Below are 14,612 nucleotides of genomic sequence, written 5' to 3'. Positions count from 1 at the left end.
GTCCACCACCTTCACCCCTCCCCTGCTCACGCTTGTTCTCTGTCTCTCAAAAATAAATAAACACACACACACAAAATAAAAGAAAAACCCCCAGCATCCATAGCATCAAAAATAATAATAATATAGTTGTCTTAAACTATGAGACGAGTATACCTGAGCAAAACTGAATGATGGGAAATAAGTGTCCAAACTACATTTATCTTCTTACTCAATTCAAGTTGCTACTAGTTAGTATTTGCTACTTCCTAATGCCGGACACCCAAATAATAAAGGCATGCGTATCTGCATCCTAAGTACTACACCAATAATAAACTAATAGCCTCATTCAGTTCATGTTATTCATAGTTCTGACAATCAAAAAAAGACCTTTATATAGTAGAGTAAGTGAGTTGACTATATTAAACAGAAATGTCTGGTCCAACTGAATTATCCCATGTGTAAACACCCTGTATATTCAATCTATGCTGAATACTATGTAGATGTTTCATGGGGTCTCTCTGGAAGGAAAAAGCTTTCCCATTCTGGAGAAGTGAAGAAAATACTTAGTCACAGGAAACGTGTATTTCAGCTTTTATCATGACCCAAAGTAGAGTTCAGAAAGGCACTGGGGATAACCAACTAAGAAATCACTATACTAAAAGCTTATGCCTCATTTATGGAATATTTTATTCAACAAATCAGTACTGAGTCCTATTATAGATATCAGATAGTATGCTAAATTCTACCTTCAAGGAGTTAACCTTAGAATAAAGCTACAGTGAAACAAGTCATCAGACAATTATGATACAGTTTATAATACAGTGGTAAAAGCACAGAGGGGAAACACATCATCTGATCTAGAAGCATAAGCTTTAATCAGAAGTGTGCTCTAAGCAAGCAGAGGAGAAAAAATGCAAATGTGCAAAAGGAATAGGAAGAGTAAAAGCCAATAATATCTCATATAGACATCAAACTTCCAATAACAGTCAGTGACCATTTTCAGAGTTTTACTCTAGGGAAAGTAAAAACATGTCTGTACTCGGACAGTCATTAATTCAAACCAAACTATTAATTGCACATGACTACTATTACAAGGTACCATGAGAATGATTATATAAATAAAACAAAGTGCCTATCTTCAAGGCAATTAAAATCCAACAAGAGATACAGATACAGGAATAAAGAAAAATAAAAATGGAAAAGTAGTCTGGGGCCAGACTAAGCCTCTAATTCCAGGCTAAAATGCTTTTATTTGATAGGACTCTGTAATTGACTGAATGTGGAAATAACAGCAGAAGGAAAGGAACCAAGTTTTACAGTCTGCAAGATATTTAGAAGGGCAATACCATACAAAGAAATGGAGAGGTCAGAGAGAGGAGGTGGCATGAGGACAAAGAAAAAGTTCACTTTTGGCCTATGCAGTTTATGGTGATCAAGATACTACTTCAAAAAGAGTGAAATTAACTAAAGAAATGTGGCAAAGATTTTTGACATTTCAAGTGTCATTCCAAGTCTAACTAAAAAATCATAGACAAAAGTATGAGGTGGCAACCTCACACAAAACTGGGACTCAGACAACAGTTATCATAGGTACACGATTCGAGGCACTTCCTCCCTCCTCCAGAAATTCACTCATTGTAAAGAACCTTCACTGGCTTCCCAACCTCCTTCACATTTGATTTCCATTTTGATAGGTATCCCCAGATCCTGACAAATATCAAACTTAGTTGAATTTCTGGCATTATTTTTGGTGCCATTCTACTGTAGTGCTAACTCTAATGATACATAAATATATGCAAACACCACAGAAAACAAAAAGATTCGCCAAACCACTTTTATAAAGTCCTCAACCCATTCCATTTAAACAAATCAGTCATAAACAACATAGTCCGTAAAGCCCCAAGTTGGAGTTGTAGCTCAGGAATGGTTTTCAAAAAAATAAGGCAGAGGAAAAGCAGGCTAGAAGGAGGGAAGGAAGCATTTATCTATTACTGGCCTGTTCAACGTATCATAAAAAAATTCTCTATCCCAGTTTCTTTTTATTTAAGTAAAATCTCAATGTTTAACATTTTATGTTATATGATTTATAACTGTTTTTGGAAGGACAAACCTAATTCTTAAAATATTTTAATTCCTAAATACAGTACTTTCTCTAAACTTTGGACCTAGAGCTACTATTTGAAGGCAATTCAAAGGTTTCATTGTTATGATAATAGGCCAACGGGTGGGGAGGAAGTCTTTCTGCAAATCACTACCAAGGCTCACCTCCCAAAGTGAAGGGTCATTGAAGACGACATTACTCTGCAGGAAGGCTGTTTTCTTTTGTACAGAAACAGCTCTCTAGCAACAGTACCCACACAGCCTCGGCTAAAGTTAAAGATAAATTTAGACTTAAAGGTTACCATTTTTATATTTAAACATAATCTCTTGACTCAAGGCCCCAAAAGCCCAAAAACTCTAAAGCAGTCTACTATACTTGGGATCTGTTCCTCCGCAATTATTTTAGCTATGAAATTAATACAAGTCCAACTTTATAAATGGTAGCTAGCAAATTATAGCAATTGCATGTAAGTGTGTAGAAAATCATCCTCAAATTAGTACTAAAAGTTGGATGTAAGGTTAAAGGAAAAATGTGATAAAAGAATGATTGCCTCAAAAAACTCTCTAAACATGCTAAAATACAATGCAAAAAGGTAGTTTAAAATAAGAGAAATCCTCGTAGTGCTCTGAGGAAAAATAAAAAGGGTAAATGTTACTAGGAGGCAGCGCCAGGGCAGCTATGATTCAGATTTACATATAGGAATTCCCAACAAAAATTTCCTTTGAAGATTCACCTGCAACTACATTAACGTCTGAAAGCAACTGCTCTAAAACACTATACCCTCAGATGTCAAGCACTGTGATAGGCCCCTTTTATATACAACTAATCCACATAACAAATCTATGAGGCAGATATTATTATGCTTCTTTTACAAAAATGTCGACAGATTGATGGAGATTAAATAAATTGATCTTGCGGGTCATCAGTGACAAGACAAAGACCCCAGGTCTCTCTGAAATCAAAGCCCACACTTTACCCTTCAAAATTACAGATATCCAAATAACTCATATCCACTTCCAAATATTTAATGTTCTTTTTTCAAATAATTTTTTCATTTGATGAACGTCTACTATGTGCTAGCCTGCAACGATAGTGGTAAAGAAGACGACAAGGTCCTTCTTGGACCTTACAGGCTAAGGCGGCAGTTCTCAGCCAAGGATCCTCATCTGAACCACAGAATACAGAAAATAATTCGAGTAACTCTTTTTCTCAATTTTCCCAAGAACGGTACATAACGATTACAATTCTAAATGCGTAAGTTAGTTCATTACATACAATGGATTAGGTTCAGCATTAGTATTTAATTCTCTCCCTAAAATGCTAGTTGAGAAAGGCTGCTCTAAAGGAAAAAAAGCTCAAAATAATTAATTATAAATACAAAGAATGTCTTATTACTGACAGTAAAATATAATTTAGAGAAGTCAGCATAGCTAACATTTACTTAGAATTTAGAAACAGTATGTAATTCACACATATATTCATGAAGGTTAAAAGTATGCTAAAGTGATATTGGAGTCATATTCCCTGGGTTACAATCCTGACTCCAGCATCACCTTGGGCTCTAAGCTTCAGTTCTGTCATCTGTAAAATGGAAACAGACAAAAAAAAAAAAAAAACAAAAAACCTACCTTTTCCATTTGAGTGAGGATTAAATGAGATGCTGAAAGAGTAAAAATCTCAGAACAGCCCAGTACCCCTCGAGAACTCTTAGCTACTATTTTTATTATTATGGTTCATGCACCTACTAAGTACAGAGCACTATGCTAGGCACTGGGGAAATAACGAGTAAGATGGGGAATGCACCTCCAAAAAATTTCTAACGCAGCATGAGATAGGACATCCAGGCAAACAGCCATGACAAAAAAAAAAAAAAAAAGAAAGAAAGAAAGAGAAAAGTATCATAGAAAGTCATAAAACATCAAAAATGAAAACCGTACCCAATTTTCGAAGAATCCTTTTGCATTCATCCCTGCTGAGATCCAAAAGGGTTGGCCACACAACAGGCATTGCTGCTTCTTTTTGGTAGCCCCAAAGAGCTTGTCTTCCCTAACAAAACAAAACAAAACAAAACAAAAATCAAATTAACAAAGTACATTCAAAAGGCCACTTGCCTGGAGATCCACACCCTAAGAAGTAAAACCAGCAAGAACAATCCTATTTCACCACCACAGTTTTCAACTTTTGACAAATGAAGAACTAAACAGCCATTCCGGAGCTTATTATTCCGGCATAAGACAGTGGAAAGAGCACAGGCTTTAGGGTCAGACACCTCTAGGTTCTAGTTCTAGCCTTCACCTCGCTGGCTGTGCGATCCTGGGTGAAGGGGCCTATCTGAGCAAAAGTTTTCCCCATCTGGAAAACAAAGGTATTATCATCCAATTCGTCATGAGGATTAAAGGACAGTATGTGAAGTTCTTACCACAGTGGCTGGCATGTTGTTTAATAAATAGGTGCTACTACTTGATTTGCGCAAGTCACTTGATTTCTGCTGGCTTTCTCATTCGAGACTTAACAAGAGAGAAAATACATAAAGCTGCCAGCTCGTTACAAGGGCTAATGGAACTTCAAAAACGGTCTTCTCAAGTCTGAACAATGAACGATGAATTTACACCCAGTAGTCCTTCGACAATCATTTACCAAAATTTCAGATGTCAGGAATTTACTTTGTACTGGGAATTGCCTGGTTCAGAGGATAAAAAGACAACTTAGCGCTGAGGGCTTGAACAATACCTGCTTAGCACACAGCAGATCCACTGTAAATATTGGTTAAGTAGGTGAATGAAGACAGAGGAGAGCAGAATGAATGAGTGAGTGAGTGAGTGAGTGAGTGAATGAATGAATGAGCGAGCTCACTCCCCAGTTGAGTCAGGCACCGAACCGTAATAACTGCTATATCCCGTTCCAGGCACTGGGGCTGCTAACTCCAACTCTGCGCCCGGAGTTGACCGCCCCCCCCCCCCCCCGACTTCCCATAGTCCTCTCAGCTACGAACCAACCCAGAGCTAGGAGAACTGGACTGCGCGCCCCAGCCGGCAGGATGACATAAAGAAAAGGGGTGGGGAGGAGGAAGAAGGGGCAGAGCCAAAGGAATCCGCTCCCTCCACAAGCCAGTCCCCGCCTCCCGACAGGATCTTGGAGGCGGCCGGCGACCGCCCGAACAAGCACCACGTCACGGCATCCCGACGCGTCCCCGCCAGCGCACCCCACCGCGGGGACGCAGCGCACTGGAAATCTAAGCAGCAGTAGCGGGAGCCCGCTCCGGCAGCCGGGATCTCGTGTAATCCTTCCCCCACTCAAGTGTCAAGGAGGCAAGCCCGCCCCGCCCCCTCCCCAAACACGCACTCTCTCACAGCACCACAACAAGAGCAGCCCGCCCACCCTCCTCACCGGTGCCGCTCAGCGCCAACCCCAATGTCAAGCCCACTACCCAAGCCCTTCAGGACCAGTAGCCGGTGTCAGGGGCCACGGTCGGCATCAGCGCCTCGCTCCCTCCTCAGCGGAGAGGACAACAGAGAGAAACTAGGCGCGCGGACAGCCAGGCAGACGACCGAGACTCACCGGGAGGCGCCCAGAGCTGGACCCCCAGGATCCCAGCACCAGGCCTGCCAAAGTCCCCCTCAGCCCACCTCAGGGAGCCCCACGATCCCGTTAGGAGACAACGGAGGATGGGGCTGGGCGCCCCAAGCCGGGGACCAAATGCTTGGCCCGGCGCTCCTCCAGCCCGGCTAACCTGCCAGCTCTTCCCGGCACCCTGTCCGAGAGTCACCCACCTGCCCGGCCTTTCGGGGCTCATCTAAAAGGCTCCTCCGCCAAGACTAGGGAACACCAGGAATTGGGTTTGTTTGCGGTGCCTCAGAAGGGGCAAGATGGCGACAGGCATCAGGGCGCAGGCGCAGCCGCGCGCTGCCAGTCGGGAGGTGTAGTTCGCCTTTCCCGCCTTTCGGAGAACAGGCTCCAGAAGGCTTCCATTCTCCCAGTCCCTCTTTTCCTCCGCGTTTTGAAAGGAAAGAAGAGACATCGCGGGAGGTGCTGGGAGTTGTGGTCCCGACCCAACTCCCTCCTCTTTCGCTGTCGGTATGCTGTCGCAGGCGCAAGGAAGGCCGGGATTGTAGTTTCCCTGGCTTCACCTCCATACCCTCCTTCTCCGGCTTCGCGCGCCTCTCCTCCAGCTGCCGTCTCCCAACCAATCGGCTGCGCTCTCTGCTACGTGTGGCGTCACACGTAGAGGCCAAGATGGCGTCGGTAGCTGGAGCTGGGGCTTTGCCGCGACCTTTACTCTAGGCGAGGTTAGGGACGGTAGGAAAGCAGCTTTGTCCCTGAAGCGCTGTTGAGGATTAGGATCGGATTCCTCAGAGTCATGGGAGCAATTGTCAGCGGCCTCCACAGCCCCCACCAGACGCGAGTCAAGGAGAGAGAATCCACGCTACGAGAACCGACATAGCGGACGTTGCGATTGCCAGAGCCCAGGCTGGCGGTTGCCGAGTTGCCAGTGGAGGAGTGGAACCCGAGCGTTCTTCACTGCGGGTCTCTCTCCACGTGTGAAGTGGGAATGATAGTGATATCTCGTGCTTTAGCTGTCAAAGGCAAGAAGGAGAAGGTATTTGTTAGAGGCCCTACGACGTGGTAGGTTCATCCTTCAGCCTTTGTTCTTATTTAATCACAGAACAACTGTGGGACGAAGGTATTGTTGCCCCTATTACACGTATGAGAAAGGGGGCCCAGTGTGTAATTACTCGCGGCCATAAAACCGAAACCAGTGCTTGGTATTGTTGAAGAGTCAATCAAGTGTTGTGATTGCCCTTCCTCCTAAATTGTGTACTTTTGGAAATCTCGGAGCTGGTAAAAATGCCCAAGTCAAAGGGGGTTTTTAATATGCTTTCTGGTATTGACAAAGTTTTCTTGTAAAATGGGGTTGATACCACCCTATGGGGATATTGTGATACACAACGTGGGGAAGAGTTATTTGTGGATTGCCAACCTTTGTGCAAACGTGTGAGACTGGTCATATCCTTGAATGGAGCACTAGATTAGGAAGAGAAAATAAATAACAGCATTTAAGTTTCTTACTACTGTTTACTCATTAGCTAAAAACACTCTGTAAGGTCCCAGAAAATTGTTATTGTTGAAACCCAAGCCTGCCCCTCCAGAAAGTCATGAAGTGGGACAGATAACCTCCAGGCCCTCTTCTCCCTCCCTTATCTTGTAATGCGTTCTCTTCCATCTATTTCCCAGTAAATTTAGGTCACCTGTTTTCAGGTCAATGACTTAACTTTTGGAAAGATGGTAAAAGAAACTTTAAAATATTTTGTTGTTTAACATACTTTCTTTGATTTGAGCCTTATAGTATCTGAGGTAGATATAGTTTAGATCTTCCTTACCCCCCCCCCCCCCCACACACACTATGAATGAGGAAAACACAGAAATTGGAGAACTCACCCAATTTCACAAAGCTAGGAATTGAAGGGAGCTGGGCTTTTTAACCCCAGGTCCTCTGACTTCCAAGTGTCTTCTATACAATAAATGTCAAGGTGACAGGTAATGGAGTGGAAATGGAAAGCCAAGCTGCTTATAAAACTGGCACTGACCACAATAAGTAGCATATAAGTCAAGAATTCTAGCTTACTCCTATGCTTACTTAATGTTAAGTATTGCTGTAAGCGTCTCACATACTAATTCATTTAGGCCTTAAAATTTTACGAGGTAGAAACTATTATGTCTAATTACAAATGAGAAAACTGAGGCAGAGAAAGGAGGTTAAATAGCTTGCCTGGAGTCACACATGATAAATAAATGGTGAAGCCAGGACTTAAACATAAGCAGCTTGGCTCCAGTGTATGCTCTAGACTAGTGGTTCTCAAACTTTCATGTTCAGTAGGAACCCCTGAGGATCTTGTTAAAATGCAAATTTTCCTTGAGTGTTTCTGGATAGGTTCTAGGATTCTATATTTCTTAAAATTTTTTTTTTAAATGTTTATTTATTTTTGAGACAGAGAGAGACAGAGCATGAACGGGGGAGGGTCACAGAGAGAAGGAGACACAGAATCTGAAACAGGCTCCAGGCTCTGAGCTGTCAGCACAGAGCCCGACGCGGGGCTCGAACCCACGAACCGTGAGATCATGACCTGAGCCGAAGTTGGACGCTTAACCGACTGAGCCACCCAGGCGCCCCTAGGATTCTATATTTCTAACAAACTCTCAATCCCCCCACATCCTCCCTTTCTTCCTAACTATATTTGTATTTTGTGACCAGAATCTGCCTTCCCTGTATTGTCTCTGATTGCTCCATATTCCCGAATATTCTCAATATTAAATTCTCTTCCTTAAGGGTCAGAGTCATACTTCACCCTCAAGAAGCTTATCCTGCCTCTGACTTTTCCTTCTAAGACAGGCATTCCTGCCTCTGCTTCTACACATTGTATTACAAAATTCAGAACATTTGATTTATGGTCATTTGTTTGAAAATCTTTCTGACTAGACAATGGGCTCTTCAAGGAGAGATCTTTGCACTCTAGTACCTAGCACATAAAAATAATAGCTAATACTTATCCAGGGCTTTCTCTGTTCCAGATACTGTTTTATACATTAACTTGTTTAGTCTCCACAAAACCCTTTTGAGAATACTATTACCATTTTACGGATGAAGAAACTGAGGCACAGAGACCATTAAGTAGTTTCCCCGAGACAACACACTAGTTAGTAGCAGAGCCATGATTTCAAGTTAAGGCACTTTGCACTTTGAGTCCACGAAATGTGTGATAAATAAAATGAGAGCCATCCTCCAATTCCACAAAAGAAAAACCAAGACTTATTGTCCTACTAGACATAACTACCTCTAGTCTGGGGAGATGTATTGGAGTACAATATCTGTCTCAAACTTTATTCCACTATTGACCAAGCAGGTTTCTCAAAACAAACTTCTTCAAGGGACCTACCATCCATCCACCATTCAAATTTTGTAGTGCTATATTGGAGAAGGTGGATTTCACCATTATCATCAAAATAATCTATCAGAAGATCAGAAGTGCTTTGAACAGCTCAGAAAGGAGGTGAAAGATCTGGACACTGCCTCGTCAACTGACAACTCCTGTCCCTCATTGTCCATTAAACGCTGTAGTCTCTACTTCCTAAATAGCTGGCCCCATTGTTTTAGTGGGATGATGGTGAGGCCTCATCACCTGTGTGGAGTGGACTTTTTCCCAGCCCTGTTCTTCCAAAAGCACCTCTCCACACTCCTTGCCTAGTATGTCTATCATACTGCCACTGCTGTCAGGGTGAGCTTATAAAAATTCAAAGCTCACCATGTCAGTCGCCGGTATAAGACTTTGCAGTGGTTCCCAGTTGCCAATAGAGTAGTAAAGTTCCAGCTTTTTTACAAGCAAACCCATGCCAATGCAAAGAAATTTCCTTGCATACCTAATATTTTCCTAGAGCACTGCCATCACTTGTTTATCTTGCCAAAAATCTGATATTGTCCTAAAGTTAACTGTTTCTCTTGAAGCCCTTGCAAATGGAGTTCTTCCTTCTATCCCCATCTTCAATATCTTGAACCAGAAGGAAAGGATGGTATTCTCCTCACCTCGTAACTACCAACTTCCAGACCGGCTACCCTTGCAGTGAGGCTTTCAAACCCTGCAAACTCCATTCAACTGTCATTCCATCTCTCTAGGGATGATGGGATTTTTTTTTAGGGAGAAGCTTTTTAAGTCTGCTATCATCAGCTTGTGTTGCCCTGTTGTCCCTTCTGCCCTTGTCCTCACCAGAAAGATTTTAAAAACCTTCCCCCAGCACTGCCATTCAACCACCCATTTCTTTGATCCTGTGCTTTGTTCTCCAGAACTATTCCACCTCTGAAATCAGTAACTAAGGTAATTCCACCTTCTAAACAAGACCTTCTTTTATTCCAGAGTTTTTTTTACTCCTTTACACTCACCAAACCTGTTCTTCAACTTCAGTGAAATCTACAGTTTACAGTCTATCAGTTCCAGGTTTGTTCCCTCCTCTAGCTCTATTTTCTTCTCTTTCTACGAAGGGCCCTGTGATCATTCAAACTCTGTCTCATTGGCACTTCAAGTTCATTCAGCTGTCTCTGTCATTCCACATAGACCCTAAAACAGCCCTCTACCTTGGATCAGTTTCTCCCCTATAATCCTCCCCATGTTGATGTAGCTATTAGTTAACTATTGGTACATAAGAAATTATCCCAAACCTTGGCTTTAAAACAAAATAAGGTTTTGGTGGTTGTGGTTGTTGTTGTTTTAATTTCATACAGGTGTTGCAGTTTCTGTGGGAATCAAGTTAGCTGATTCTGGCTTGGAATCTCTAAGAGGTTGCATTCATGATGTCAGCTAGGACAGCTATCATCTGAAGACTGGGGCTAAAGGATCAGCTTCCTAGGTACAGTAAAAACGTGGTTTGCGAGCATAATTCATTCCAGAAATGTGCTTCTAATCCAAAGCACTTGTATATCTAAGCAAATTTCCCCCATAAGAAATAATGGAAACTCGGATGATTCGTTCTATAACCGAAAAATATCCATATAAAAATGATTACAATACTGTTATATAAAACAAAATAATAAAGAAAAATAAAAACCTGCACTTACCTTTGAAAACCTTTGTGGCTGGTGTCAGGGAGACGAGAGAGGAGGATTATTGTGTAGGACGACTTTCAGTATCACTGGCAGAATCACTGCTATGTCTTGGCTCAATGGAATCTTTTTCTGCCTGGGGGCCATTGTATACACTCACCTGGATGTTGATTACAGTAAAATATTAATAAACTCTTGTCATATAATGTAATTGGCAATAAGGCAGCAGAGGAAAGGGTCTATATCTGCAGGCAGCCTGACCTAGAATGAAGCGAAGCATTCTTAAGCTTACTCGTGTACAGAAAGGCAAAGGACTGTCCATAGGTGCTTTGAAGTGACAAAAAATACACCAGTACCAGTTGTGGGCACCTTCCAACGTTCTGAAAAATCACTGATTTCTGCCAAACACCATGACCTGAGACTGAGCATCCAAGCATGGGAGACAATAACCCACAATCCTGCAGAGAGAGAGAGAGAGAAGAATCATTGCCTCAGTTGTGATCACGTGATGCATGTGACATTCAGTGTCATGTACTACTCGTATTGCAAGACATCACTTGTTTATCAACTTAAAATTTATTAGAAATGTTTGCTCATCTTGCAGAACACTTGCAGAACAACTTACAATCCAAGGTTTTACTGTAGCTTGTTCACATGGTTGGCAAGTTAGTGAGGGAAGAGGTCTGTTTCTTACTCTGTGGACCTCCCTATAAGGCTGCTTGAGCATCCTTACAACATAAGTGATGGGAGAGAGCAGTGTGGAAGCTGTAAAGTTGCAGTGTGCCTATCCGTGTGTGTGTGTGCGTGTGTGTGTGTGTGTGTGTACAAAATCAGGTTTTAGGAATTTATACAAAGCAGCAAATCTAGGACAACTTGACGGAAGTAAGTTGAAATAATATTAGGTAGCATTTATTGAAATTTCATTATAAAAAGCACCTGTGTGCATTATCTCATTTAAACTTCACAACATTCCCATGGTATAGTAATTGTCCATTTCATAGCTGAGGAAACCAGGGCCTAGAGAGAAAAATAATTTGTGCAATGTCAAATATCACAAGACTCTTCCCAGGAACACACAGATATTACAGAGTTCTGGTTATTTGTGGTTGCATAACAAAGCATTGCTATAGCTTATACAATTTATTTTTGCTCACAGATCTTCAAATTGGTAGGGCTTAAGAACACAGTTCATCTCTACTCCTCTGGAGTCCACTGGGACAGCTTGATGGCTAAAATCTGGAATCATCTGAGGTCTCATTCATTCATATGACCAGCAATTGATGTTGCCTGGAATCTTTGCTGGGATTATCAGCAGAAACATCAGTGTGTGGCATCTCCATGTGGCCTATGCTTCCTTACAACATGTGGCCAGATTCCAAGGCAAGTGACGAGAGAAAAGAGACAAAAGAAAACTGGAAGTTTTTGTCATCAAACTATGGAAGCCATGCCATTATTTCTGCAATACTCTTGATTGGAACAGTCAAGCCCACCCAGGTTCAAGGGGAACCTAACAGAAGAGTGGTAGAGTTCTGAAAGAACACATGGAACCAGAAATACTGCTGTGGTCATTTTTGAAAAACATCATCTGCCGTAGTCACTCCTAGTCACAATTCATCTCTCTCTCACATGGCAAAACATATTCATTCCTTCCTCCCCAAACCCCCAGTCTCTTCCCATTGTGATAGCAGAATCAGGCTGCCAAGAGGCTAAGAGGCTGCAGTCAAACTGTGAGATTCCATTTATATAAAGTTCAAAAGCAGCAAAAGTAATCTATAGTGCTAGAAGTCTGGATAGTAAATAACTTTAGAGGAGCAACTACTTGGAGCAGGTAGGAACCGTGGAACTATGAATGTTCTAGATCTTGATCTGGGTAGGGGTTACATGAATAGATAGGCCTAAGTAAAAGGTTATCAAGCTATACGTGTAAGATTGTATCCTTTATGTAGTTTATACCTCAATAAAAAGTACAAAGGTGCCGTAATGGTGGATACACATCATTATACATTTGTCAAAACCCATAGAATGTACACCACCAGGGGTGAACACTTACGTAACCTTTAGACATTAGGTGATAATGACACATCAGTGTAGGTTCATCACTTGTAACAAATGTACTACTCTGGTGTGGGATGTTGATAGATCATATATGAGAGGCATGGGGCTGGGTAGGACTGGAGGTATGTGGGAACTTTTTATACAGTTTGAACCTAAAAGTGCTCTAAAAAATAAAATTTATTACTTAAAAAATGCCAGCAAAAAGGATTTTTAAAAATCCTATTTGTACCAGTTAGGAATGTGTGGGTGTGTGGGCATGGATGGATGGATAGATGGATGAATGAAATGGTTTAAGGAATAATGAAAATTTGGGGTTCACTTTAAGTCCTAGAGTAGTTCTGGCTACAGGCATTACTGAATCTAGAATATCTCTCCATCCCTCAGCTGTTTTCTACTGTGTTGCCTTCGTTCTCATGTTCTGTGTGTTGGCTCTCAGCAGTTCCAGGCTTATATCATCCTTCCTGCTTATAGCCCCAGCAGAAAAGAGGCACATGCTATCTCTTCCGACGATCTTATTAAAAGTCTCACCCTGTTGCTGTTGTCTCCATCTGGGGCATGTGCCCATCCCTAAACTGTGGCCAGGAGAATGTAATGCCCTGATTTGCCTTATCCACATGTCACTCTCTGGAAAGGAGGAAGCTGAGTGGTAAAGTCAATTATTCCAAAGTACATGGAGTGAGGGTGGGGGTGAGCTTGGCTTCCCTTAGGAAAATTAGGGTACTGTTGTCAGAGGTCAGTGAAAGAATGTTACACAGCAAAATCAGATGCTTACTAAAATAAGCCAGGGCACTGTGTGAGTCATAAAAATGTTCATACTCTTTGATACAGGATTCCCATTTGTGGGAATAATCTAAAATATGAGAAAAGTTATATTTACAGAAATTTTAATTTCAATGCTATCAAAAAATTGACAACCTAATCATCTTACAATAGAAAAGTATTTACATACCCCACATATCTACACAGACTAAATGTAATTTAAAATGAAAATTACAGGGGCACCTGACTGGATCAGTTGGTAAAGCATGTGACTCTAAATCTCAGGGTTGTGAGTTCGAGCCCCATGTTGGGTGTAGAGATCACTTAATAAATAAAACTTTTTAAAAAAATGAAAATTCCGAGTAGTTAACATTAAGGAATATGTTTATGATAAGTGGAAAAATCACATACATATGTGTATATACATACCTTTATGTAAAAGGACATATATAAATATGAAAAAAAATTGGAAGAAAACATGCCAAAACAGTAACTTACTAGAGTAAGTTCTACCCCTAGAGTGGTAGAACTATGGATGATTTTTTTTCCTTTATTTTTCAAGTTTCCTTTTTGGTATTTATATTATTGTTATGATTTATTAACGCACTTTGTAAAACTTAGAATCTTAAGAATAGTCCCTTCTCATAAGTACTATGGAGTAGAACTAAATAAACTTTTACATCAGTTGACTAATGATTCTGGTAAAGGTCATAAAACATTAGAGTTAGAAGAAATCTCAGAGGTATTCAGTTTAATCTCCCATTTTACAGCAGAGATATCTGAGACCCAGAGAGTCAAAGTAACTTACACAAAGTCACACAGGAACCAAGGGCAGGTCTCACGATTTTCAGGCTAACATTTCCTATACTGATTGAACCAATCAATTAAGATTTGGATTTTGGGGGTACCTGGGTGGCTCAGTTGGTTGAGCGTCTGACTGTTTTGGCTCAGGTCACAATCCCAGGGTTGTGGGATCAAGCCCTGCATTGGGCTCTGCGCTGAGCATGGAACATTCTTAAAATTCTCTCTCTCTCTCTCTCCCCCTCCCTTCCCCCCCTCCCCTCTCCCCTGTTCTCTCCCTCTGTCTCTATCTCTGTGTCTAAAAATTGAAAAATAAAAAGATTTGGACTT

The 14,612-nt window shown here is 41.5% G+C and overlaps 1 protein-coding gene and 1 long non-coding RNA gene across 15 annotated transcripts in view; one reads left to right on the top strand and one right to left on the bottom strand.

The window, feature by feature from the left end:
* EMSY (EMSY transcriptional repressor, BRCA2 interacting) overlaps positions 1-5,963 on the bottom strand; it is an 87,679-nt gene extending 81,716 nt beyond the window's left edge. For 9 of the 14 annotated variants that reach the window (XM_019449875.2, XM_019449888.2, XM_019449881.2 and 6 more), the window contains exons 1-2: positions 5,851-5,962; positions 4,018-4,126 (exon numbers count right to left, since the gene is read on the bottom strand). In XM_019449875.2, coding sequence (XP_019305420.1) covers positions 4,018-4,087 — 70 coding nt within the window. In that variant the 5' untranslated portion in view covers positions 4,088-4,126; positions 5,851-5,962. Of the gene's footprint in view, positions 1-4,017; positions 4,127-5,850 lie in introns of all 14 variants that reach the window. The other 5 variants (XM_019449884.2, XM_053900115.1, XM_019449876.2 and 2 more) reach the window with 2 other exon arrangements.
* A 216-nt stretch (positions 5,964-6,179) lies between these two features.
* Positions 6,180-14,170, top strand: LOC109267229 (uncharacterized). The gene is made up of 2 exons (XR_002079991.2): positions 6,180-6,703; positions 11,824-14,170. It is a non-coding gene; the product is annotated as an uncharacterized LOC109267229 (long non-coding RNA).
* The last annotated feature ends 442 nt before the right edge of the window (positions 14,171-14,612 follow it).

The sequence above is a fragment of the Panthera pardus genome, unplaced genomic scaffold, assembly GCF_024362965.1.
Source record: "Panthera pardus isolate Hobbes unplaced genomic scaffold, ASM2436296v1 HiC_scaffold_12, whole genome shotgun sequence".
Classification (NCBI taxonomy): domain Eukaryota; kingdom Metazoa; phylum Chordata; class Mammalia; order Carnivora; family Felidae; genus Panthera; species Panthera pardus.
The sequence above is the reverse complement of the archived record's forward strand: the minus strand, read 5'-3'. Positions and strand labels throughout refer to the sequence as shown.